The sequence below is a fragment of the Fonsecaea monophora genome, assembly GCF_001642475.1.
Source record: "Fonsecaea monophora strain CBS 269.37 chromosome Unknown Scaff77, whole genome shotgun sequence".
Taxonomy (NCBI): Eukaryota; Fungi; Ascomycota; class Eurotiomycetes; order Chaetothyriales; family Herpotrichiellaceae; genus Fonsecaea; species Fonsecaea monophora.
The window spans coordinates 63,886-87,965 of NW_019174008.1; the positions used below are offsets into that span (position 1 = coordinate 63,886).

General features: G+C 52.7%; 11 protein-coding genes across 11 annotated transcripts; 4 read left to right on the forward strand and 7 right to left on the reverse strand.

Moving 5' to 3' along the window:
- Positions 1-243: 243 nt before the first annotated feature.
- AYO21_08657 (translation initiation factor IF-2) lies at positions 244-2,622 on the reverse strand (the record flags this gene model as incomplete). Its single annotated transcript, XM_022658600.1, has 1 exon — positions 244-2,622. One exon carries the CDS (start codon positions 2,620-2,622, stop codon positions 244-246), a length of 2,379 nt encoding a protein of 792 aa, XP_022509074.1.
- Positions 2,623-4,236: 1,614 nt separating this feature from the next.
- On the forward strand, positions 4,237-5,349 carry AYO21_08658 (hypothetical protein; the record flags this gene model as incomplete). The annotated part of the gene is made up of 3 exons (XM_022658601.1): positions 4,237-4,351; positions 4,512-4,523; positions 4,580-5,349. The coding sequence occupies 3 exons, from the start codon at positions 4,237-4,239 to the stop codon at positions 5,347-5,349; spliced, it is 897 nt and encodes a 298-aa protein (XP_022509075.1).
- Positions 5,350-5,704: 355 nt separating this feature from the next.
- AYO21_08659 (NADH-ubiquinone oxidoreductase 23 kDa subunit, mitochondrial) lies at positions 5,705-6,468 on the reverse strand (the record flags this gene model as incomplete). The annotated part of the gene is made up of 2 exons (XM_022658602.1): positions 5,705-6,101; positions 6,170-6,468. The coding sequence occupies 2 exons, from the start codon at positions 6,466-6,468 to the stop codon at positions 5,705-5,707; spliced, it is 696 nt and encodes a 231-aa protein (XP_022509076.1).
- Positions 6,469-7,567: 1,099 nt separating this feature from the next.
- AYO21_08660 (hypothetical protein) lies at positions 7,568-9,120 on the reverse strand (the record flags this gene model as incomplete). The annotated part of the gene is made up of 2 exons (XM_022658603.1): positions 7,568-8,277; positions 8,388-9,120. 2 exons carry the CDS (start codon positions 9,118-9,120, stop codon positions 7,568-7,570), a joined length of 1,443 nt encoding a protein of 480 aa, XP_022509077.1.
- Positions 9,121-10,019: 899 nt separating this feature from the next.
- Positions 10,020-11,351, forward strand: AYO21_08661 (hypothetical protein; the record flags this gene model as incomplete). The annotated part of the gene is made up of 1 exon (XM_022658604.1): positions 10,020-11,351. The coding sequence occupies one exon, from the start codon at positions 10,020-10,022 to the stop codon at positions 11,349-11,351; it is 1,332 nt and encodes a 443-aa protein (XP_022509078.1).
- A 1,268-nt stretch (positions 11,352-12,619) lies between these two features.
- AYO21_08662 (hypothetical protein) lies at positions 12,620-13,090 on the forward strand (the record flags this gene model as incomplete). The annotated part of the gene is made up of 1 exon (XM_022658605.1): positions 12,620-13,090. The coding sequence occupies one exon, from the start codon at positions 12,620-12,622 to the stop codon at positions 13,088-13,090; it is 471 nt and encodes a 156-aa protein (XP_022509079.1).
- A 947-nt stretch (positions 13,091-14,037) lies between these two features.
- On the reverse strand, positions 14,038-16,048 carry AYO21_08663 (hypothetical protein; the record flags this gene model as incomplete). The annotated part of the gene is made up of 8 exons (XM_022658606.1): positions 14,038-14,381; positions 14,443-14,613; positions 14,680-14,738; positions 14,794-15,150; positions 15,200-15,471; positions 15,531-15,766; positions 15,829-15,934; positions 15,992-16,048. The coding sequence occupies 8 exons, from the start codon at positions 16,046-16,048 to the stop codon at positions 14,038-14,040; spliced, it is 1,602 nt and encodes a 533-aa protein (XP_022509080.1).
- A 649-nt stretch (positions 16,049-16,697) lies between these two features.
- AYO21_08664 (hypothetical protein) lies at positions 16,698-17,502 on the reverse strand (the record flags this gene model as incomplete). The annotated part of the gene is made up of 3 exons (XM_022658607.1): positions 16,698-17,205; positions 17,267-17,388; positions 17,449-17,502. The coding sequence occupies 3 exons, from the start codon at positions 17,500-17,502 to the stop codon at positions 16,698-16,700; spliced, it is 684 nt and encodes a 227-aa protein (XP_022509081.1).
- Positions 17,503-17,827: 325 nt separating this feature from the next.
- Positions 17,828-19,895, reverse strand: AYO21_08665 (hypothetical protein; the record flags this gene model as incomplete). The annotated part of the gene is made up of 4 exons (XM_022658608.1): positions 17,828-18,786; positions 18,833-19,363; positions 19,426-19,785; positions 19,847-19,895. 4 exons carry the CDS (start codon positions 19,893-19,895, stop codon positions 17,828-17,830), a joined length of 1,899 nt encoding a protein of 632 aa, XP_022509082.1.
- A 602-nt stretch (positions 19,896-20,497) lies between these two features.
- On the reverse strand, positions 20,498-21,279 carry AYO21_08666 (hypothetical protein; the record flags this gene model as incomplete). The annotated part of the gene is made up of 2 exons (XM_022658609.1): positions 20,498-20,856; positions 20,916-21,279. The coding sequence occupies 2 exons, from the start codon at positions 21,277-21,279 to the stop codon at positions 20,498-20,500; spliced, it is 723 nt and encodes a 240-aa protein (XP_022509083.1).
- Positions 21,280-21,772: 493 nt separating this feature from the next.
- AYO21_08667 (hypothetical protein) lies at positions 21,773-23,804 on the forward strand (the record flags this gene model as incomplete). Its single annotated transcript, XM_022658610.1, has 7 exons — positions 21,773-21,838; positions 21,899-21,991; positions 22,063-22,784; positions 22,854-22,985; positions 23,049-23,306; positions 23,379-23,555; positions 23,666-23,804. 7 exons carry the CDS (start codon positions 21,773-21,775, stop codon positions 23,802-23,804), a joined length of 1,587 nt encoding a protein of 528 aa, XP_022509084.1.
- Between the last annotated feature and the right edge of the window lie 276 nt (positions 23,805-24,080).

Here is a 24,080-nt window from a genome sequence, read left to right on the forward strand (position 1 = left end):
AGGCAGATCAAAGCAGATGCTGCCAGGGGCGGAAATGTTGCCAAGACCAGCCCGAGACAGGCGAATGATTGGCTGGGGATGATTCCCCAAAAGGGCGCCAGCCTTGCGGCCTCAACGGCTTCATGCAGAGCCGCCAGCTCCACCTCCACTGCCCTGTTTCATCTTGCTGCTTTCTGTCCCAGTCTCTTTGAGAACTACTTTCTCCAAAAGAAACATTGCTGGTCAGCTGGTCGACGTAGGGCGCTAATGCAAGGCTCGCTTCTCGCTGATTTCCTCAAATGACTGGATCTGGTCGCCCACTTCGAATGCTTCCCAGTTCTCGAAACCCATGCCGCATTCAGATCCTTTCCGCATCTCGGTAACATCCTTCTTGATGTTTTTGAAAGAATTGAGCGTGCCTAGTGCTTCTTTAGTGGACCCCACAACCAAGTACTCATGAAACCACTTACCAGTGTAAATCACCTCGCCTTTCCTCAAGACTCGGATCTTCTCCGAGCGGCGAATCGTACCGTTGGTCACCCGGCACCCAGCAATCTTTATTGACCCTTTTTTGATTTTGATGTCAAAGATATCTCCAACCTCGGCTTCTCCCAACACGCGCTGGGTCACAATTGGAGGCAATTCTGCGCTGACCTTCTCCGTGACTTCGTCGGTAACCTTGTAGATGATGTTGTGGTCAAGGATCTGAATCCTAGCAGCCGCTGCAAGTTGACGGATGTCATTATCGATGGGTTGGTTGAATGAGATGGCATAAGCAACTTCGCCCGTTGCAGCCAGCTTTTTGATGTCCGATTCGGTCAGGCCACCCGTCCCACTGTGGACGATGTTTGCGCGAATTTCGTTGTTGCCAATGGCACTCACAGCAGCGACCAAGGCCTCTGTGCTGCCAGCCACATCAGCCTTGACGACAAAATGAACAAGTTGAGGCCCTGAAGACTCTTTCTCGATCCAGCCTTCATTGTCCTTGGGACGCCGTTTGTACCCCATTGAGAGATAACCTTGGTCTTTCTCCCACTCCAGGACTTTGCTTCGAGCTGCCGCTTCCTCTGCGCGTGTTGCGTTGATCGCCGTCATATTGTCCATCTCCCAGGCTGCTTCTGCGCGCTCTTTTCTTACCGACACCGCTTCTTTTGCTCTCTGCTCGGTGTCTGCCTGCAATACCTCTAGGCCTGCCTCGGGATCATCTCCTCGCCAGCCATCTATTTGGACAGGGGTGCCCGGAGGTGCAGCATCAATCAATTCTCCTGAATCGTTTCGCAGAGTTCGGATACGAGCCCAGGTAGTGCCGGCAACAATAAAGTCGCCTGGTCTCAAAGTCCCACGACGAACGAGAATGGTGGCGACACGACCCGTGGCACCGACTTTGCTTTCAATAATCCACCCTTCCGCTGGTCCGTCGTTTTCGGCACGGTAGTCGGCAACGTCAGCTAGAGTGAGAATAGCTTCTTCCAAATCTTCCATGCCTTTACCGGTCTTGCCGCTCACAGGTATGGCTTGGTAGTCTCCTCCAAAGTCTTCCACGACGATCTCGTGTTGCATCAGATCTCGCTTGACTTGTTCAATGTCGGCTTCAGGTTTGTCAACCTTGTTGATTGCCACGATAATTTGCACACCGGCCTCCCGGGCGTGTTTGATGGCTTCTACCGTCTGAGCCTTGACACTGTCGTCTGCTGCAACAACCAAGACCACAATATCGGTCACAACAGCACCTCTTCTGCGCATCTCCAAAAATGCAGCATGCCCAGGAGTATCCAGAAACGTGATATTACGTTCTGATCCAGGCATCGTGACGGAGAAAGCCCCAATGTGTTGGGTGATGCCCCCATGCTCGGTTGCAACCACGTTCGCCTTCCTGAAGTAATCAAGGATGGTGGTTTTCCCATGGTCGACGTGACCCATGATTGTCACAATGGGTGGCCGGGGCGGCAACGTCGAAGGATCTTCCGCTGCAGGACGCGGGAAGATATCCCCAGTCTCATCAATGGTTTTGACGACAGCTTCAAACCCATAGATTTCGGCAAACATGGCAGACGTGCTCGAATCCAGAACGTGGTCGTACCTTGCACCCTCAAATCCCTCCTCTTCAAGCTTGTCGACGAAGTCTGGTAGTCTCACTTTAAGGGCTTGCGCTAGCTTTTCCACACTGATGAACTCTGGAAGAAGTATTTCTGGGCGTGCTGGCGTTTGTTGTTTCGCGTTGGCTTGTTTCCCTTTCTTTTTCCGTCTTGCCTTTGCTTCGTCGGGAAATTCATCCGCCAGATCGGGGTCAAAGTGAAAGTCCAATGAACCTGCCCTAGAGACACCACTTCTCCTAGCGGTAGGAAGCTTAGCTCTTCGAGACACCTGTTGAGGCTCCTCGTCCTCGATTTCATAAAGCCGAGCTCTTCTGTCAAGATCTTTGCCACCTGCGAGTTTTCGCTTGCGCCTGTCGCCTTCAGCATCCTCTCCAAGCTCGGTCTGCACTAGCACAGCCGATTCTTCTTCGTGAGTAGCTTGCCCCTCCGATGCTTCGGATGTTCTCTTTACAGGTCGGTCCCTGCTGGTTCTTGCATCGAATGCTCTCTGCCGACCACCCGCTGAATCAGGTCGCCAGACTGAGGCATTGTCTCGAGCACCCCTCATACTCGGCTCTTTGTCTGCTCTAGATCCATGCGGGAAACGCCTTGGGAAATCCTGTCCAGTAGGTTTCGAGACTCGCCTCTCTCGATCGCTTTCTCTGGGGCCAAGAGAGTCCCTCGGTGAAGATCGGAAGAGGGGAGCGCTGGATTTCTCTTCGGTTGATCCAACTCCTCCCCCAAAAGGCGCCGACCAGCGTGATTCTCCAGCAGTCCTACTCTCAGGTCCCCGATATTTTAGAGCATTGCCGATCCTTGAGGGTGGAGAGGAAGTCCCGAGCTCTTTCCTGAACCCATTCGTATTATTGTCGCTCCCTCTTCGGTCTGCAGATGGCTTCCGGATATGCGAGTATCTGAAAAGTGGGCGCTCGGTTTCGGGAGAGGCCTCGCTCGAGAGTTCATTACCCCTACCATTTCTCCTATCGAATCTATTGCCGTTATCGTCTCGGCGAGCTCTGCCCATTGGAGACCACTGCTCCTGGCGCTGAGATTGTGTAGGTCGGGATCGTGGATCAGGCGGAGGTTCATTGCGCGATCTCTGTTGGAAGTCCGATTGAGTGCGGGACAGGATCTCTGATATTGTGCTTTCACCGGCAGGGCTGTGACCGTTTCGGGGTCGACCGTTTGACGGAGGAAGAGATTGGAGAGGTGAAGGAGGAAAGAGTGATGAACTGTGATCCGAATAGACCATTTCAGGTCTTTGTGGACGAGAACTCAAGCATATCGTACACTCTGATCTCGCAGGCTTATTGATGTGATTGCAACGGCATTTCCAGCCGAGAAGCTCTCGTGTTGGCGCCGCCGGGGGAGCGAAATCATCATCCTCCTCTTCTATTCGGGCGACTGCTGCTCCAGCTGGACGTTTTGATGCACTGGCAGCTCTATAAAGTCGACGCTGCGGTTGGAGGGAGCTAGCATGGCGAGACTCGGCGGCGTATCGGAAAGCGCAGAAAAAGCAGATGTCTTGCCCTTGTAACAGCTGATGTAGACCGGTCAGTGTCTATCTCGTAGAGCATATAATGGAAGACGACCGCATGAACATACCTTTCGCGTCACTGCCCGACGCATGCTGGTCTGTTGTTGCCTCACCCAAGTCGGATGGTTTTGTTCCGTTACTGACTTCAATAGGAGACACGCCACATCGACTTCGTATCTACAACTTTTTTTTGGGAAGACCCCATTTGGGTGAATCAAAAGAGACTCAGCCCAGATTCCTACTTCGGAGTCCACCGACCGCGAAGCGCAATTCTACTCGATGCAATGGGTGCCAGGAAGTCTGCTGTCCAACACAGGACTTCATTTTTACAAATTAATCTACCCTCCCTAGCGAACACAGATGCTGTAGATGCCATACTGACCGATGAGCACTTTGTCGGGCAGTACAGCGAGCATTGGAGCCCTACGAGCAGCATCCTCGTCCAGCTAAAAGAGCCAATCACGAACCAGCGGTCAAACCCGCGACAGCGACGGAGTGCCGTCCGTAAGAAGCTAACGAATGACGTGCCGCGAAGGAAAAAGAATCTAATACTGAAATAGTCTGCCTCTGCAAAACACAATTCTGTCTCGTCGACAATGAGGTGAGCCTTAGCTGGGGAGATCGATCGAGCAGCAGCATTAGAAGATGGCGGATGGTGCCGAAGCAATTGAGGCCCACGAGGTTGGAAATACCAGTTGGGCGAGAACTGCCAAAGATTTATTTGCGGGCGCTGCTGGGGGTGTTGCTCAGGTTCTACTAGGTGAGTTTCGACGGCATGAGTTTACGGTGATCTTGATAGCGACGTGTCCTGGGATGGATTTTGTCGCCACTTCCTTGGAAAAGGTGGTTTTGTTTATCGTCGTGAAGCAGTTTTGGTCGTGCTGGTTCGTACTTGTTCACACACTAACGCTCTCTACCAGGTCAACCATTCGGTAAGCTATGATCGACTTGCTTCCTGCCCAGCAATTTCTCACGACTAATCTCTTAGACATCGTCAAGGTTCGCCTTCAGACGACAACCACCTATCCCAGCGCCTTATCATGTGCATCATCCATTCTCCAAAATGAAGGACCACTGGCGTTTTACAAAGGCACTCTCACCCCGTTGATTGGCATTGGGGCGTGTGTTTCGGTTCAATTCGGCGCCTTCCACTATGCTCGACGGGCGTTTGAGGAGCAAAACCTGCGCGCGAACCATCCAGCAGGTCTCTCTTATGGCCAATACTATCTGGCTGGAGCTTTCGCAGGGTTAACAAACTCTGTTCTGTCTGGCCCTATCGAGCATGTGCGTATCCGTCTACAGACTCAGCCACATGGCGCTGCTCGCCTTTACAGTGGTCCTCTCGATTGTATCAAAAAGCTATCGGCGCACGAAGGCGTCCTCCGGGGTCTCTACCGTGGTCAAGCGGTCACACTCTACCGAGAAGCACAAGCCTACGGTGTCTGGTTCCTGACCTTCGAATACTTGATGGCTCTAGAGCAAAAACGCAACAACGTTCGCCGCGAAGATATCTCGTCTCCCAAAGTAGCCTTCTATGGAGGCCTTGCAGGTGAAGCACTCTGGATCGCTAGTTACCCTTTTGATGTGATCAAGAGTAAGATGCAGAGCGACGGCTTTGGGAAGGAACAGAAATACAAGACCATGAGGGATTGCTTTGCACAAACGTGGAAGGCTGACGGGATGAGAGGATTCTGGAAGGGCATTGGGCCTACATTGGTGAGGGCGATGCCTGTCAGTGCAGGTACCTTTGCAGTGTAAGTTTTCCCTCCACTTTTGGTGACGCATTTATCGTGGCTAACAGTCAGCGTTCAGAGTCGAGTTGACGATGCGCGCATTGGGATGATGGATGCAATCAGGCGCATGGCGTGGGGGAGATGGGACGAAGGAATAGAAATACTCAAGCACGTCCAGTTTGAGGCCTTTGAGCTTGCGCGAAGTTGTTCAAACCAATCGATCTAAGCTGATAGTGCACTCCAGCGCTTGAAAAGCAACCTCTGTTAAATAAATGCAATTTATGGTGATTTTCGCTGCAAAGCCACTCTCTGCTTCATGCTGATTCACAGCTTATGTACAATTTGAGAATGTGTGCGCACGCGGTCTTTCCAAGACCATTTTATCTGTAAGGAGCATCCGCTCTGGCCACAGCCGCCAATTCAGGCTCCCATTTGTCACCGTTTGCAAGCAACTTTTCCTTGTTGTACAAGAGCTCCTCTCGGTATTCTGTTGCATATTCGGCATTGGGTGTCTCCACAATAGCATCAACAGGGCAGCTCTCCTGGCACAGACCACAGTAGATGCACTTTGTCATGTCAATATCATAACGGGTGGTCCTTCTCGAGCCATCTTCTCTTTCTTCGGCTTCGATTGTGATGGCTAGGGCAGGGCAAATGGCTTCGCAGAGCTTGCAGGCGATACATCTCTCTTCGCCAGAAGGATAGCGCCTCAATGCGTGTTCGCCTCGGAATCGTGGTGAGATGGGGCCCTTTTCGAACGGATAGTAAATTGTGTAGCTGCAGCCACGATGTCAGTATGATTTTCTCCGGGATTGAAATCGTCGTTAATTGATTGATTGACATACGGTGGTCTGAAGAATTGTTCCAACAACACATACATTCCCCTCAGCATCTCGGTGAGAAGAAAGTAGTTGCTAGCTTTATCCATCACTCCCTCACCCTCGTCGAATCTTTTGGGTCTCGGCAGTCTGTAGCCCTGCGGCGGAGGACCGGAAGGTAGGGCATTTCTAGGTCTTGAAGAATGAAATTGAGCTGTGGCAGTGGCTCGCAGGAAAGGTGACCGTTCTGCGTGTCGTAGGATGGCTGATGAAGCTGAAAATGGCCTCGCGACGAGCCGCGATGCTGGACGAAGTGACGACGCCATCGTCCGTGCAAGTTGCAGACTGAGAATTGGCGATGCGTGGCGAGCGCAACAGAGAAGACGTTGTGCAGGATGGAATTGAGATGCAGAGGTCATTGATGCTGTAATAGGATTGACTGCAATGTGATTGGTTGGCTCCACGTGACCCCAACAAGCTCTTCCCTTCCCGAAGCTGCTGCAATTGTCTGCATGTCCATCCAGAAATTCAATCATTACCTACAACCAGCGAAAGGCTTCTTCCCGCCTCACCAGCATTCCCATTCTTCTTTACCTCCATCCGTTCCCCTCAGACCAAAGGGCAAGATGATTCGGGCAGGCGCTGCACGAGCGCTTTATGCGGCCACAAGGACCCAGGTCCCCCGACAATTACCTGCTTTCCGATCTCGAATCTCTACCTCCCTGCTGCAAACATCACGAGTTACTCCCTCCTTCGTTGTTCCAAGCATACGGTACTACTCGGCGCCTGCTGGCTTGTCGAAAGAGGAGGTGCAGGGGAGAATAATGGATCTTCTGAAGAACTTTGACAAGGTGCGCACCTGTCTCGTGTGATGGTATTGCAACTGCTAACTTCCGCAGGTCACTGATGCATCAAAGGTAGCACGGTCTTATGGCGTGAGTTTGAGGCATTGCTGACGGCCTATTTTAGATCAGTGGCACGGCGCACTTTCAGAATGACCTTGGACTCGACAGCTTGGATACCGTCGAGGTCGTGATGGCTATTGAAGAAGAGTTCAGCATCGAGATCCCGGACAAGGAGGCTGATGCCATTCACAGCGGTATGTTCCGTCGATCCCTCCAAAAGATCCCTCGCTGATAACCATCAAGTCGACCAAGCTGTCACGTACATTACCGCCCAACCTGATGCACACTGATGTGTGTTTGCTGGGCGCTGGGGGTTGTTGGTTGTAGACGCGGGTTCAAGAATCACAAAAATATCAAAGCACTGTACATTTTCCAGTGGTGAGGAAATGGATTGCCCTTGTACTATCATCACACAAGACTAGATCTACCGGATCTCCACGATGGTCTCTGAACAAAACCACCCATATCTCTTCCTTTGATCTATATCTATGTCTAGCTCGTGAAGGTCTATGCTTGTTCGTCAGACAACGCCGGACTTCCTCAACTCAGCGACCTCAGCAGAGCCATACCCGAGCCCTCGTAGGACCTGGTCAGTATGCTCGCCCAGCAACGGTGGCTTCAACCTCACGTCCATTTGCGCACCCTCGAACTTCATTGCAGGTCCAATCAGTCTCAACACACCATCTCTCGCTGCTTCAAAATCCTCCACATCGATGATCATATTCCGTGCCTTGCCTTGAGGGTGCTCCAACGCCTCGACAACATCGTTTATCGCACCATAAGGCAGTCCGATGCCTTCAAATGCAGTCATCCACTCGTCTTTTGTCTTTTCTCGAAACTTGCCCTGCAGAATCCGGTTGATTTCGTGCCTGTGCTCAACCCTCCCGTCATTGGTGCTGAATCTCTCGTCTTCGCCCAATCCAGCGATCCCCATTCGCTTGCAGAAGCCTTTCCACTGTCTATTGTTGTTTGCCGCCACGTACATCATCTTGTTGTCTCTCGTCTCAAACCCTCCATAAGGTACCAAGCTAGGATGTTCCAAACCCAGTCGTTTTCCTCTTCTCCTGGCCTCGGGACCTTTGTCAAGGTCCAGATTCAGACTCGCCAAGCCGACATTGATGAGTAGACTGAGGCTGCTCTCGAAAAGACTCCCCTCAATCAAACACCCTTTCCCAGTCCTGTCCCTCTGGTGCAACGCCGCCAAGATAGCACCATGCGTGTACAAGCCCGCTGGGAGTCTTTGTTAGCCGATGTGCGATAGTGAAGGAGGTTGCCCACTCAGTTTTCAGAGAGATAGAGAGAAGGAGTGGTCTATAAGAAAAGAGGGAGGGGGGTCATACTGCACAAGTCGGCCATGGCCACACCGGGCTTGGAGGGAGGCCCGCCCTCTTCGCCCGTGATATGAAGCAGCCCGGCCTCAGCCAGCGCGATGGCATCGTATCCTGCTCTCTGTGCACTGGGGCCGGACGAGCCATACCCGCTGACGGCGGCGTAGATGAGTCTCTCTCCCGCGACAGGGCCCATAGCCTTTTTCAACTGGTCGTACCCCAGGCCCATGGCCTCGATCTTGCCCGGTAGGAAGTTGTGCACGACCACGTCGACGCCCTCGCTGGCGATGCGGGCGACGATCTCATGGCCACGGGCCTCCTTCAAGTTGACCGTCACGGACTTCTTGTTCCGGTTCACCGCGGCAAAGTACAGGCTCATCAGGGGGTGTTCGGCCTTCCACTTCTGCGCCTCGCCGTGTGCGCGCCACTGCCGCGTCTCGTCGCCCACCCCGGGCTGCTCGACCTTGAGCACCGACGCGCCGTAGTCGGCCAGGATCTGTGTGCAGAACGGGCCCGCGAGCACGCGGGACAGGTCGAGAACTTTGAGACCCTCGAGTGGGAGGCGGTTAGGTGGTTTGCTGCTGCTGCTGGTAGGTGTGGGTGTGGACAGCCATCTCCGTGTACTTGTACTTGTAGAGAATATCCACGGTGATGTTGCGGACTTGTTTGGCAGGTTTCCACAGTGCGGCTTTGCTACCAGGGCGTGCCGTCCGAGTAGTGGTAGGAGACGTGTTGGTCTTGTCATTGTGGAGGATGAAGCATCAAGTTCAACCACACGCGTGATTCACCTGTCCTCACTCCTCCTTCTTCCTTTTCCTCTTCCTCCACTCCTCGCCTCTTTCTTTTTTCCCCCTCTGTTCCTTCTTCTTTACTCCTCCCTTTTCCCCCAGAAGAGCCTCTAGAAGTATATAGGTAAGGGACCAATAATAATCTCACAGACTAATGCTCTCTGACCCAAGCTTTTGGGCTTGCTTTTAGCCGTAGGTTACCTGTACCTTCGCAAGCACCTGTATGCAATGGAACATACGCCTTCAAACTCAAAGAAAACTTTACACACAATTCGTACTTATTATGTACTTGATACTTGACATGCACGCACATATTGCATCGGGTAGATCCCGGGCCTACGGGGCCCAACAATTGGGCGGTGAGTTTGGGTTTGGGTTTGGGTTTTGGGGTAATAGAGAGACACACACACAGAGCCGTGGGCACTGCCTAAATGTAATCATCACAGACCGAGGCTGACGAGGCTTTCGTGCGGGGAGTAGGGGAGTATTCGGTACACATGTTAATAGACATGTAACAGCTACCAAAGCTACCAAGGTTACCAAAACTACCTGGCGAATCAATTAGTGCGAAGGGTACTCTTTTATTTTGTCGATCAGGTCGGCTGTCTAACTAATTAAATCCGGAGCTTGAATTGACAACTCGGTACAGAAAACCCCAAACTCATCCTCTAGTGCAACGACGCGCCTCCAAGAACGGTGAAGGAGGTGCAAGGTGAAAAACAAGAATCAAAGAACGGAGCGGAGCGACTTGTTCAAAAAGGGGCGAGATCCATTGAGTCTCCGGAGCAAACAGTTCGAGAAACTTAGCGTCGGGATATTGCCCTCGCATGTTACGGCACCTCGACATCACACAAACATGGCTTCTCAGAAGACGGTAACAAAGCTGATCCACGGCCTGGCAACAAGGGCGAGGGCAGCACCCATACAAACACCCTACCGCTCCCTTCTACCCCGTTCGTCTTCGGCGGCATTCTCCACCACCTGTCCCGCCGCTGCTCGCGGGACAGAATACCTCCAACTCCACGACCCGGACCTCACAGACTCGCAGCGCACAGTCCGCGAAGCCATCAGCAAAGTGTGCTCAAAGTTTGGGGACGACTACTGGCTCGCCGTGGACCGCGAGCACCGCTTCCCCGCCGAGTTCCAGCAGGCCGTCGCCAAGGATGGCTGGCTTGGTATCTGCATGCCGTCCGAATATGGTGGGAGTGACCTGGGGATTGCAGAGGCGGCCATCATGGTGCAGACGATCGCTGAGTCCGGAGCGGCGTACGCGGGCGCGAGTGCCGTGCACATGAACATCTTTGGTCTGGAACCGGTGAGGAAGTTTGGCACCGAGGAGCAGAAGAAGAGGATGTTGGTGCCGTTGATCCAAGGGCGGGAGAAGGCGTGTTTTGGCGTGACAGAACCAAACACGGGGTTAGACACCCTGAGGTTACAGTCGAGAGCTGTCCGGGACGGCGAATACTACCGGCTAAGTGGACAGAAGATCTGGATCTCTACAGCGCAGGTGGCAGAGAAGATCCTCATCCTTGTGAGAACGACACCCCTAGAGGAGGTCAAGAAGGCCAGCCAAGGCTTAAGCTTATTTTACACGGATCTGGACCGGAAACAGGTCGACGTTCAGGAGATCCCCAAGATGGGTAGGGCGGCGGTGGATTCCAACAGTCTGTTCTTTGACGGGTGGAAGGTGCCCAAAGAGGATCTGATCGGAGAAGAAGGAAACGGGTTTAAGATGATCATGCACGGCATGAACGCTGAGAGGATATTGATTGCAGCCGAAGCCCTAGGGACAGGGTTTGCCGCATTGAGACGAGCCGCCTTGTATGCTGGGGAGCGAGTCGTGTTTGGCCGGGCCATAGGGCAGAACCAAGCTATTCAGCACCCTCTAGCGGAGAGCTGGATGGAGCTCGAAGCTGCCAGACTCATGATCTACCAGGCTGCAAGGATGTATGACGCAGGATACGAGGCTGGGGAATATGCAAACGCGGCCAAATACCTAGCCGCCGAGGCAGCTTTCCGGGCCTGTGAGAGAGCCGTCATGACGCACGGTGGTATGGGGTATGCGAAGGAGTATCATGTTGAGAGGTATTTGAGGGAGATCATGATCCCCCGGCTTGCACCCGTCAGTCGAGAGATGATCAAGAACTATATCGGTGAAAGGGTTCTCGGACTGCCTAGGTCGTACTGAGGTCAGAGTCAAAAAGATAGAATAGATAGAGCTCATGCACTGGGAGGCACGGCCAATGAGTAAAGATGGGGGAGTTGTCATTTTGTAAGATGGGGAAAATCCACTGGAGAATAACACTTGTACACATCCCAACTCCATACTCTAGTGTCGCATTGTACCGAGTGCTTGCGACCAGATTCTCTTCCGCAGTGTGATCCTGGAGTATTTCATTCTGAGAGTATTCCAGGGTTGATTTTTCACTCTTTGGGTTGCGACTCGTCACATCTTGTTGCGGCCAGAACCCCTTTAGTCAGAGAGGTAGGTGAGAGGAAGGTCAGAGTTGACTTGGGAGTGGCCGCCAACTAAGGTGGATCTGACAGGCCTCACCAATATCAAGCAGTAAAATTGATTGTCAATCTTTGCCTGTCATCAGAGCCACCCGAGGCGAGGAGTCGGCTCGGACAGCCCCCCCCGGGGGATCGAGTGGCTCATGATGACCAGCAGCAAGGGGCAATGCCGAGAAAACTCGAGGAAATAGGCATACTCGCACAGCGGACTGGATCTGGAACGGTTTTCGAAGTCATGTGGATTTTTGTATGGAGACTATTCCACTATCCCGACGACCCTGACGTGGAGCAAACCGTTGTTTTGCGCTGAGAAGAAGCAATGGGGTATGGGTCCATGGCGCGTCCACCGAGCTGTGCCTCTTTGCTGATTGTTTACCGCATCAGAATCGAGGACGTGGGGAGGTTAGGGCAAGACGGAAGAGATTGGGATTAGCGAAGAGTGATGGGGGAGGGAGGAAAATGGTGATTGTGGCGACGAATCGGAAACTTTTCTAGCGCATGCACAGCCTTGCGCCTGCGCCTCGCCGCGTCACAGCCAATCATGTTGCATATCCCAGGGGCCCAAATATCGCCTCGCCTCACCAGCGTCAATTGTCCCAAATCCATGCCATCATCTTCGCGCGGATTTGGAAATCTTCCAGAACGTTGATGGCAAAAAGGCTCGCATTCTCCTCTCATACGTGGGTTGGAGAGGAGACTTGAATATCCGACTGGTTCCTACTAGTGGAGTCTAGAGATGCACGCCTCCTTGAATACGTCTTGGAACTACGTAGAGGGAAGTTTTGTAGATCAAGGCATCAATGTAGAAGGCAAAATATAAAAGTGAGAATCCCCACGTCTCTTGTACCATAATTTTCCATTACACATTACCACATCATCATCAAGACATCCAAGACAAACAGTTCCCTCTCCATCAACCTTCATCACACTACATCAGCAATCATGTCTGGCCCCTACGATCAACATCTCGCCTTTGCTCCCATCTACGACCAGAACAATCAATACCACAGCCAGAGCTCCTACCCCAGCGAGGGCTTCTCAGGGTCATATCAATCCCAAGCATACCACAACCCTCAAAATTACTACCCCGACACGCGTGCCGCCTCTTCCTATCCCGACAACTCCTACCAACAAGGTGGCGCCAACACCGCGTATTACAGCAACAACGGCACCAGCCCACAAGGTCCTGAGGCAGACCGTGGCCTCCTAGGTGCCGCCGCGGGTGGTGCTGCGGGCGCATTCGGTGGCCACAAGGTGGGCCACGGTGTGCTGGGCGCCTTGGGCGGCGCCATTCTCGGTTCCCTGACTGAGGATTATGCAAAGAAGAACAAGAAGCATGGAAAGAACAGCAAACACAACCAAAACACGGGCAGTCTTGGGTCCGCAGCGAGCAGCTTTTTCAACAAGAAGTAAGAGAGTTTGACAACAGCTTCTGAATGATATGACGGGCATTATCTTGTATATATACATGCAGGCGTTGGGTCTGGGAAATATTTGGGGTAAATCGATCACAGGGAATGGTGACTGCATCTCTGGCGTCTGAGGCTTCGAAACTGTGAATGCTGGTTGGGTGTTGACTGGGTCTTTGGCGATTGTCCATCATCTAAAGAAGAAGCACTAAAGTTGCATCTTCTCGCACCATATCAGATAGATTCACCTCGAGATCCGAGGTTCTCGAATCCAAGTTATAGTGATGACGCACATGTGTGATTGACTATCTATCTAAGTGCTATGGAAGTGTCGAAGGCACCTATCTAGCCATATAGTGGCTATCAAATGGCAAGTGCCATGTGTAACTCGATGGAGGAACATGGGGCACACATTAGATAATCTGAAAGCCTGCCGAACAAAATGCTTGTTTTCAAGCCCGTAATCCAACAAAATTCGTGGATGGATGCTGTGCGATCCAGCGGTAGCTGGTAGACCACTACTGACGACTGTCCTATGCTGTATTATGCGTGCGTATAGACCATGATTACAACTCCAAGTCACATTCGATGAAGCTTAGGGCGGTGCGGCCAGACTCCGATATATCTTGACAACACCCAGGAAACGATCCTGGCTGATGATTCTTCAGCTTCCAGATTGAAACTTCTCAGTCTCAAGTCTCCCACAATAGCCCTGATAGGCATCACGGGACACGATTCATTCTTTGAGGAGTCTGGAAAACGATAGCAAGAAAGATGAATTTCAGGTTTCGATAAAGGGGCACACAACACAGTCATATCGACGAAACACATGTCAATAGGGCGCACATCAGCTTGAGCCATTGGATCATCCTTCTCTTTGGCACACTACCGCGTCCCCGAATATGGCGGCTAGGCGTCGACAAGGCGCAGCTACGTTGCCATGTAAACATTTTAGCCATCAGCTTGCTCAATCTGGACGGTGTTGGCTGCTTTTGTTTCAGATTCAGCGTCCCCATCTCGTTCAAGTTGCTTCCGAGACGCTCGGTTGATGATTTCCTCGTCAGGAACGGCCTTGTCGCCGTCGAAGACCTTTGCAATTTCCTCCAGACTAAATCCTTTGGTCTCCGGGAAGAAGAAATAGATCGTGGTAAAGATGACGACGAGGAATCCATCGAACACGATGTAGTACTTCCAGCCAATATTCTTCATACCGACGGGGTTCGTGAATAAACTGGCAAAGTTGAAGGAATAGTTCGTTGCCAGGGTGAGAGCCACGCCTTTGGTTCTCAACTCGACTATTGATTCCTTGTTAGGGACTCGGGTTGGGCAATGGAAGCTTTGGAAGGAGTTCCTTACAGGGAAAGATTTCGACTGGATATGCCACGATCATGTTGACCCAGCAACAAGCAAATGCCATGGCGAAGATGAAGACAAAAGCCACGAAAGCATCGGCAGCAGCATGGTTGTCGGGGTCGTTTGCAAAGACCCCCGCGCAGGTGGTGAGTGACATCCAGCTCACAAGCATAGCTGAGTTCTTGAGTCAGCAACCGGCCTTCTGGTGGCGAGATGGGACTTTGATGAGGGATGACTTACAGGCCACGGAAATCAAGAACAACGGACGCCTTCCCAGGACATCGACGAGCTGTGCGCCTCTGAAATCAATGATCAGCCAGTATCACCTGGTTTCTCAAGTGCCGGGAGACTTACGCGATGGCCGTGAACCATCTCAAACACTGTAGACATGCATTGATGAGAGTTTGGCTTGTTGCTGAGGTGATGCCAACGCTGTCGAGCATCAACGTCAGGTAATAATCAACCACCAGGGTCCCGTTCAGTTGACACCAGGCGCCAGTCATTATCCCGACCGCTACACGTTTTCGATTGCCGGGAGTTTTGAGTAACGAGAGCCAGCTTTGATCGTTGGTGTTTTCTTTTTCGAGGCGGATCGTTTCTTGGATCTCCAGGACTTCCCGCTGGACAAGAGGGTGATCTTGGTCGCCTCCACAGTGGTACTCGGCAAGAAATGCTTGTGCTTCGACCGTCCGGCCCCGGCTCACGAGCCACCTGGGGTCTGGGTTAGCACAAGCCGTGAGCTTGGGGCCAGAGTCCTTACCTCGGGCTCTCAGGGACCAGATGCAGAAGAGACAACTGGATCAGTGGGCAAAGGACCTGCAGAGCACTGGGAATGCGCCAGCAGGCGTTTGACTGGATGCGTCTGGTACCGAAGGTGACCCAGGCGGCGATCACTGAGCCACAAAAGTAGAACGAGTTGGAGAGGTAGGTGAGTCTCCCTCGGTGAGTGGGATAAGCGAGCTCGGTCAAGAGCACCGGCGAGGCGGCTTGCGCAGTGACGCTAAAGTATCCCACGATGAGGCGAGTGACCACCTAACAGGGAGCACTTAGTGATGGCTTTCCAGAGAAGGCGAATCTGGGGATCAACCCACCAGCATCGCATAATTCTGCGTCGCGGCTTGCAGGGCCGATGCGACAAGAATTCCAATCAGGCCAAAATAGATTGGGAACTTTCGACCAAACTTGTCCGACAGGATGGACGTTATCGGCAAGCTCACCACAGCGCCGATGGGGTAGATCGCATTGATGAGACCGAGATGGACGCCCACGGGTTTTCCAAAGTAGTTGCGCCAGACGGGGAGCGATTGTAACCCGTTCATCATGGAGCCTGTAAAGACCGGGTGGTCAGCAAACAAGACGCACCAACCAAGGGGTCCCAGAGCTCCATACCGTCGAAGCCTGCCGTCGTGGCCGAGAGCAAGAGGATAAAAATCAGGCCATTCAGTCGTTTCAGGTGAGGGATGGTCCACCAGCGTCCCCTGTCCTCCGGCATCACCTACACCGGTAATCTTAGGAACAAAACACACGTTCTTCGGGCAACATGGCAACGGACCTCGGCGAGGAGATGCCCCACGATTTTCTCATCTTTCAGTCGTCGAGTAGACGTCATGTTCACAGACGGCCAGGGGGTCAACAGAGAACTCGAGCAGGCGTCACAGGAGTTGGAAGCAGATTGCTTTTGCAGAACGACTTGTTCTCACCAACACCTCGCTGTGACCTCTATATATGTCTCCACCCAATCGATCCTAACTCTAAGCGAGGATCTGAACTTTTCAGCCCGTTGCGTGGAGCGAACCATGGGGACCCCAGCGCTGACTCAGGTGCAACGGCCCCCGGGGTGCGGAGAGCCCAGACTTCGAGTCCTACCTTTGACCGGAGAACCCGCAACGCGTAAGGCTGGGTCCCTTTGGAAACGAAGTCAGGTAAACCTTGAGCTTAGTCAAGCCACGGCACCAGTCGGACAGGAAGCCCCCGGGCCCACAGCTGTGAAGCTGGGGTGGGATGGGATGGGTTTGGCTCCTGGAATGAGTCAGTTCATTCATTGATCCACTCTCACCAACTCGATCCTTTCTTTGGAGAGCCCGTCGCTCCAGGAATAGTCCTTATGCAATATCAAACGGCCAAGCTCCTTTTCCCTCTACGGGCCACCACTCAAACCCTTTGAACGTGGCTTGCGGGCTAGACTAATTAAGAATGCATGGGAAGGTATTCGACGAGCTATTTGAGCCAATCTTGCGTGCCTGAGGTCAATTCCAATACTATTCGCGGATGGCATGGGCCTCGTAATATTTCTTCTGTACCAGGCAGCATTGACATTCGAGCCACATGTGCCTCGTGGCGCCTCTGATGTCCTTCTGAAGCTTGGAGCTGCGCTGCACGAGTTCATTCGCCTCCACGTGTGTTTTCCAGAGATATTCTTCACTCTCGTAGCGTTCGAACGACCACAATACATGATCAAGTTCCCTGTCTCGCGACCATAGATATGAGTATGTTCCAGCTTCGTTGGCCTCGGCATGCTTCGCGATTGCCTCCCAGAATGGCTCTCCTTCGGCACGTTTGCCTTCCTTGTATTCCAACTCAGCCACGACAGCAAACGAGCGAGGAGAAATATCGTCAGGGCGGTAGAGAAACCCTGACCAGGACTTCAACCGTCTGTTGGCCACAGGAAATTTCACCAGGTTCTGTCTCAAGCATTGTTCTTGGAGGCCAGAATATCCTACATCCTCGAGGACCTTGTCTTCTGACCTGACTTTTTCCTCCGGTTGACTGTTTCGTGGTCAGCCCGAAGGAAAAATCATCTTTTATCGGGCGCAGAACGTGGACTCACGCCAAAAGAGTGTAGAAGACGTGCAGGTTATCTGCTTTCTGGCCTTTCAGGACAAAGACGTCCATGTCGGAGAGTGCATCGAGGTCGAGGCTTTCAACATATGCTCTCAACGTTTCCAGCAGCTGTGTATCTCAGTCAGCGAGAGATTAAGAACCAGCCATCTCAACAGAAATTCAACCTACTATTTCACTCTTGCCGGCTTCCGACTCCCATCTGCTCAGCGTGATGATGTACATGTTGTCCTGTTACTTTGGTGCTGCGTCTTCTTCTGCATGGGAAGTTCCAAGTGGACTACATATCGTGTTCAAGAGGAAGCCGGAATTATTCAAGCTTGAAGTAGTGTCTCGGAAAGGCGAGACGACCTCGCGTTGAGGTATGGACTAGTGGACTCGCAGAAATCATCTGAAGAGCATACCTGACTCAGTGGACTGCGGTGGTCGCGACTAGAAATCTAGTGATATTCCAAGGACACTATGTCTGGGCACAATGGATTACAGCTTAGGAATCCAAATTGGAAACTCACGGACCGCCGTTGTTGTTACTCTCAAGGTTATGAAAGCATCAAACTCTACCTCGCTCTAAGAATCTGACCGGAATGTCCAGTACCCGGGCTCGAATGTATTCGCAACAATTCTTCCCCAGGCAGTCGTAACCACTGGTTGCTGTGTAGCCTCGCTCCAGATGGTCCACGAGGTGGAAGTGGACTGCTCGAAGACCGGGCATCTCGCATCGCTCAATCCGACCGCCCTTGTAGTCTTTTGCCAGTAGTTGTTTCATCTTGTCCGTGGTCAGAACGGTGCGCAGCCAGTCCCATTCATCTTCGCGCCGAACGAAGATGCCGACATTGCAATTGGAAGACTTGTCACCGGACCGCCCATATGCTATGAATCCTAACGGAGCTGGCTTTGTGGGCCCAAACTGAGCCAGATCGGCAGGATTCTCCGTGTCGCTGGACGCTTGCTGACCTGGAGGGTATTCTTTTGTCAAGCGCGGCGGCTCAATCCTCAGCGCGTCGCCGTTAGGGAAGTGGGCGATCTCTCGGACGAGGCTTTGACTGAGCAGCGTCGGAAAGTACTCGAAAAATGGTTTGCCAGTTGCTTGCCTCATGTCGATGGCCATGGTGGAGCCGGGGTAGCCTTGGAGGAGGTTTTCGATGCAATAACGAGCGAACGACCCGCGGTCTGACTCGACCAGGCCTCCTGCCGAGAGAATTTCTGGCGTCCGCGACTGAGCGAAGATGCGCATGTCGACCGTGGCCTCATCCTGGCTCTGGGGGTTCTCGGCCACCACTCCCGCCATGGTGAAGGTGAGGCACGAAAAATGCTTGACATTGTCGCCCATGGTTGCTAGAGTCTGCCTCTTGACCATTTCAAACTTCTCTTGGATGTCAAGTCCCGTCAGATAGAAGTGGAACTCTGCCTGATATCCTCCCTTGGCTGTGATTCCCACCCTGGTCGTGGGCGGTGGGGGAAGACCTGTCGAGGCCGTCAGCTTCGCGCCATTTTCACCACGTATGAGAGCTGTCAAGGCGAGAAGCACGAGCAAGGGGCGCGCAACCGAGCTTACCTTTGACGCCTGAGACCTTGACCTCATTCTGCCCAATGCTGTTCACCTGCATAGAATGGAGATAGGCCGTGACGTCCGAGTTGTAGTAGTGAAGCCCCTGGATTTCGTACATCAGTTGGCTGATGACCGTCTCGGGCGAGACCAGACCATCTCGGCCCTGCTCCATGGTGATGATGGCCTCCCCTCGATAGTCAATGATGGCGATAGGATAGCCCATATCTGTGTCGTGCACTCCGAGTTGTTTGAACGCAGAAAAGTATCCGCCAGTCGCGTAGGTGCTGCACTCGATGATATGCCCAACCATCAAGGCGCCGGCGAGCTCGTCCATGTTGTCTCGGGTCCAGCCATGCCAGTACATTGCGGGCCCGACGCAGACAGAGGCGTCGGCCACTCGTCCGCAGATCACAATGTTGGCTCCAGCCCCAAAGACGGCGGCGATGCCGCTTCCACCCAGGTAGCATTGTGCACATATCGGTTCGAGCCCCCATTCACTCAGGGGTGTGCCGGTGGAGAGGTTCACAAATCTCTCTTCTGCGCGCACGTCAGCGAGCGTGGACTTTCCAGCCTCAAATAAAGCTGGCCTGTCGACGTACTCTTTTTCATCAAATCGAAGACGGTCTCCGTGACATCGTCCCCGTCGACATAACCCACCGAGAGATTATGTCCCAGACGTTTGATGAGGGCTCGGACAGCCAGCGCTAATCCCTCGACGTCGCTTCCTCCAGCATTGACACAGAGCTTGATCCCTTTCTTTTCCAGATATGGCAATGCTGGCTCGAGCTGTTCGAGAAAGTAGGGTTCGTAGCCTTTTCCCACTAGTGACGCTTCATTCTTCCCATACTTGTCAGCGCCTCGGAGTGTCATGCTCGCCTCGGACATCCAGTCTCCGACAATAAAGTCCAAGTCTTCATTCTTGGCTAGATCGTGGATAGCTCGCTTCCTGTCGTAAACTCCTATTCAATACCGTCAACCGATGCCATGAAGCTCGAGAAGGTCCACCGTAGGACGTCTCACCTCCTGAAGCTCCTGCAATCCGCACTGGGCGTCGAGGAGACCCATTCATCGTTGCTGCCATGCTACCAGGAGAACGAAGTTTGAACCTTGTGAATACTTTGGAAATGTCCTCGACGCTGAGATGATAAAAGGATTCTGCGTTACCGTCCAGGGATCTTTGGCTCCATGGCTTTATGGTCATCTAAGAGGAGTTATAAGCAGGTTTAGGGTTTGTTGTTGGCCGTCCCATTGCGCATACGTTTAACAACCTGACTCAGTTCGCAACAAAGGACCTTGTTACGATATGGTCCCACAGACTGGGCGATTGGCCCTCTTGACTGCGAACTTGCTTGCGAGGATCAATTCAGACTACGTTGCTGTTTCTTGCATTCACTGAGAATGGAACCGGTATTCTATGGCTTTATCATACCCAATCCGTCAATAAACTTCATGGGTGTTGAAGCTGCTTTGCAAAGATTGTATATCCATGACTCAGATGTTGGTATCGTCTGCGACCACAAGCTGTGGACGGACTGGCTAAATACGCAAAGGGGCTTGCCTTTCGTAGATTTCCAGATAGCATTACGCTTTGCTACACGTTCTCGCTATTCGCAATTCTAGGCAATTCACTTGAAGATGACAATTGGTTCCCGCTTTTCTGGCACAGCCTAGCTAGAACGGCATGTTGGCTTTGCCATAGGATTTCTGAAGCTTGTACAACCCGACCTCGACCTTTGATTTGGCGAGGATTGCCTTTGCTTTGGCAGTGCCCCTGGCGGTATCAAGTTCTTCCTGGATGGGCTTAGTGTCGAATTCGTCCAGAGCAAGCCATCGAGGACGATGAGGAGAAGGCTTTCCTAGTCGATCGTCTCTGTTGTGCCTTGCATATACACATTTGTACCGCGTTGTCCGACGGTAACCACTGCATTTGGCCAACTCCTCCAAATGTTCAGTCTTGTACCAGTTGTCGAACTCTTCGTCTGCCCCCTCGGGTGGGTCAACTGCGTAGACGATAACGAAAGGTGATCGTCCTGTGCTTTGTGAATACATGACCCGCCGATAGCCACAAGTTCCTGGGCATTTAACTCACCCTCCTTCGTGTTGGGAGGTTCATGTATCTGCCACCTCGAATAGTACCTCACATCAAAGTCGGCCACGTCGAAAGATGTCTCAGTCGGGAGCATGTCACTGGTGACCCGGATGGATTTGTATTCTTCGCTATTCACAAAGTCCAGTTCCGGACAAGGATAGAGAGCTAGCCATGGCCTGCCATTGGGAGGACCGAGGCAGTAATATCGGAACCCGGCGGGCATGCCGCTGGTCGAAGTGGCCTCGGGGATGTGCTCTTCTTCATACCATGCGGCAAAGAGACCTTCGCTCACTAAATCAGGTCTGGTAACCTGACAAAACACCAGCATAAGGCCCGGGCCAGACACGTCCAATTTGGATACCATGACTGTTTCTTTGGTTGAAATGACCCTCCCCACTTCTGAAAGAAATGCCTCTTATTAAGTACTGATGGAAAATGGGTCCTCCCCCCGCAAAGCTAGTCATTCCAAGATGTCGATGGACCATACGTTTGTGATCGTCTGTTGCTCGCTAATTTGAAGGGACCTGGACCCTCAGTCAGACAGGTAGGCCCGACCATTGTCGTCTATAGCATGAGTAATTTACATTCCTGTCGATTCTGCAATGACTCAAGTCTCAGCAAGTCGGCGGGGCGTGCGGTAGTCACCATCTCCCCTGCTGGAAATAACCCCAGCACTGGATCTACACATGAGTCAGTGACAATCGACAAGACCAGAAGAGACGAAAACAGAATAGAATATGATATACGCTTGATTCTGCGGCAGCCATCAGCTCCCAAGCACTTGATAACAGTTGTTCCTCGTGTTCAATCAAGATTTCCTTCTTTGTCGTTGAGCTCACTCGTTGCATCTACTGACCATGAGTTTAGCCGTCAGAGGAATCCAGGAGAGGGTGTTGGTGGCAGTGGGCCTTCCTGTGATTGCGGTATGAACATATAGCAGCAGCAGCAGAATATCCTAGAGAGTCGGACTGACAAAAGAAAAGATATTGACCTATACGATTCTCATTGGGGTATACCGTCTGTACTTCCATCCGTTAGCGAAATTCCCCGGACCAAAGATCAATGCAATCTCTCCAGTAAGTCGACGACTTCATCTGGGGGAAAAGAGAAATGACAAAAGGCATTTTGCTGAGGGATCGATCCCCAGATTCCGGGCATTCTTGCCCTCCTCCGAGGCCGACTGCCCATGGAAAATAAAAAACTCCACGATATCTACGGCCCTGTGGTGCGAGTCTCACCCAACGAATTGTCATTCAACACATCGGGAGCGTGGAACGACATCTACGGTCACAGACCAGGCCATGCAAACTTTCACAAGAGCTCCATCCACGTGGGCGCCGTCGATCCCCTCCCCAACGCCAGCACGCTGACCATGGCTGACGACGAGACCCACGCCCGGCAAAGACGTGCTTTGTCGCACGCATTCAGCCAACAGGCTCTGATGGAACAGGAGGACATCTTGCTGGCCTACGTCAATCTATTCATCAAGAAGCTCGGCGAGATGTGCGATCGAGGCGAGGCTTTCAATCTCGTCAACTGGTACAACTTCACCACGTTTGACATCATCGGAGACCTGGCCTTTGGGGAATCCTTTGGCTGTCTCGACAAAGGTATGTATGGGAAACGCTCCATCTTCTATGCCTCAAAATGCTCGGAAGACGTTGCTGATGTCCCTTCAACCACAGGCCAGTTCCACGAATGGGTGGCTCTCATCTACGAGACTGTCAAGGCCGGTGCAATGGAGCAGGCGACGAGGCGCTTCGCCGAGCCTGGGTCGACAATTCAGAACTTCCTCGTCAATTTCATCCCGAAGGAGAAACGAGCGAGACGTCGCGATCACCTCTTGTGGAGTCAAAACAAAGTCCTAAGGTGGCGTCCAACCCCCCCCTCCAAATGTCGTTATGGCCTGTACTATTACCTGTCATAACCCGCTAACAGTAGCCTCCATGGCCACAGACGCCTTGAAAACACCAAGCTCCAACACAAAGATTTCACGTGGTACATCCTCGATCAGCAGAAGCGAGGGGCGATTTCGCAAAATGAAGTCATTGTCAACGGCGCTTTGTTTATGTAGGTGATCAGCTCCTCAAATCTCCCCCCCACCCTCCGGTTCTGGCACTGACGCCAGGAAAGCGTTGCTGGAAGTGAAACCACAGCAAATGAACTATCCGGGTTGACGGCCCGGCTCCTCAAAAGCCCGCGGGTATACACCAAACTGGCCAACGAGATCCGGGATGCCTTCAAAACCGAGGACGACATCACCAACGACGAGCTCGCCAAGTTGCCTTACCTTGCCGCTTGTCTGTCCGAAGGGCTTCGCATCCATCCACCGCTTCCCACAGCGCTGATGCGCCAAGTTCCCAAGAACGGAGATACCATTGATGGCCACTGGTCAGTCTTCCAGAATGCCTGGCCTTTGTTCTGGCCGACCTTGTGCCCCGGCTAACTTTTGATGTGTGATAGGGTCCCGGGCGGCGTGCACGTTGGCGTCGGCGCGTGGGCCGCGACCCACAGTGCCGCCAATTTCAAGAGCCCCGACGAATTCGTCCCCGAACGCTGGATCGACAAAGAGTGGACCGGAGATGATAAGAAGGCGAGTCAGCCGTTTTCCACCGGACCGCGTGGATGCATCGGGAAACAGTAAGGCTCTCGCCCCCGTAACCCAACCCCGATCTGGCTCCCCCAGGCTAACCCGAGGGTGGGCTCAATTCCAGCCTTTCCTACATGGAGATGCGTTTGATCCTAGGCAGACTCCTCTGGCATTTCGACATTGTGTCCTCCGACGGGGCACCACAGTGGTCACCTGAAGGTGAGATGCAGTACATGAAGGCGTACAACACGTGGGAGAAGCCGGAACTGAACGTCACGTTGAAACGTGTCCAGAGATAAAAAGGACTGTGAGGTCGGCGAGCCGAGGTGGTAGAGAGCACTATACACTGAGCTTCAGATCTATAGATGGCCGAAGTGTGTTCAAAGCGCCTTTCTTCTTGCAACGTAGCTAGTCCTGGCCATCGTCCCTGCGCGGCCTCAAGTTGGGAGCGTTGCAACTGATCCTCAGAGGCAAGTCCCCCAGGGACCCCGGGAGCAGGACGGTTGGGGCCTCTCTCGGTGTAATGAGATCCAAGATAAACCTTCAGAGGGTCGATTGGGGTCACGGTCGTCAGA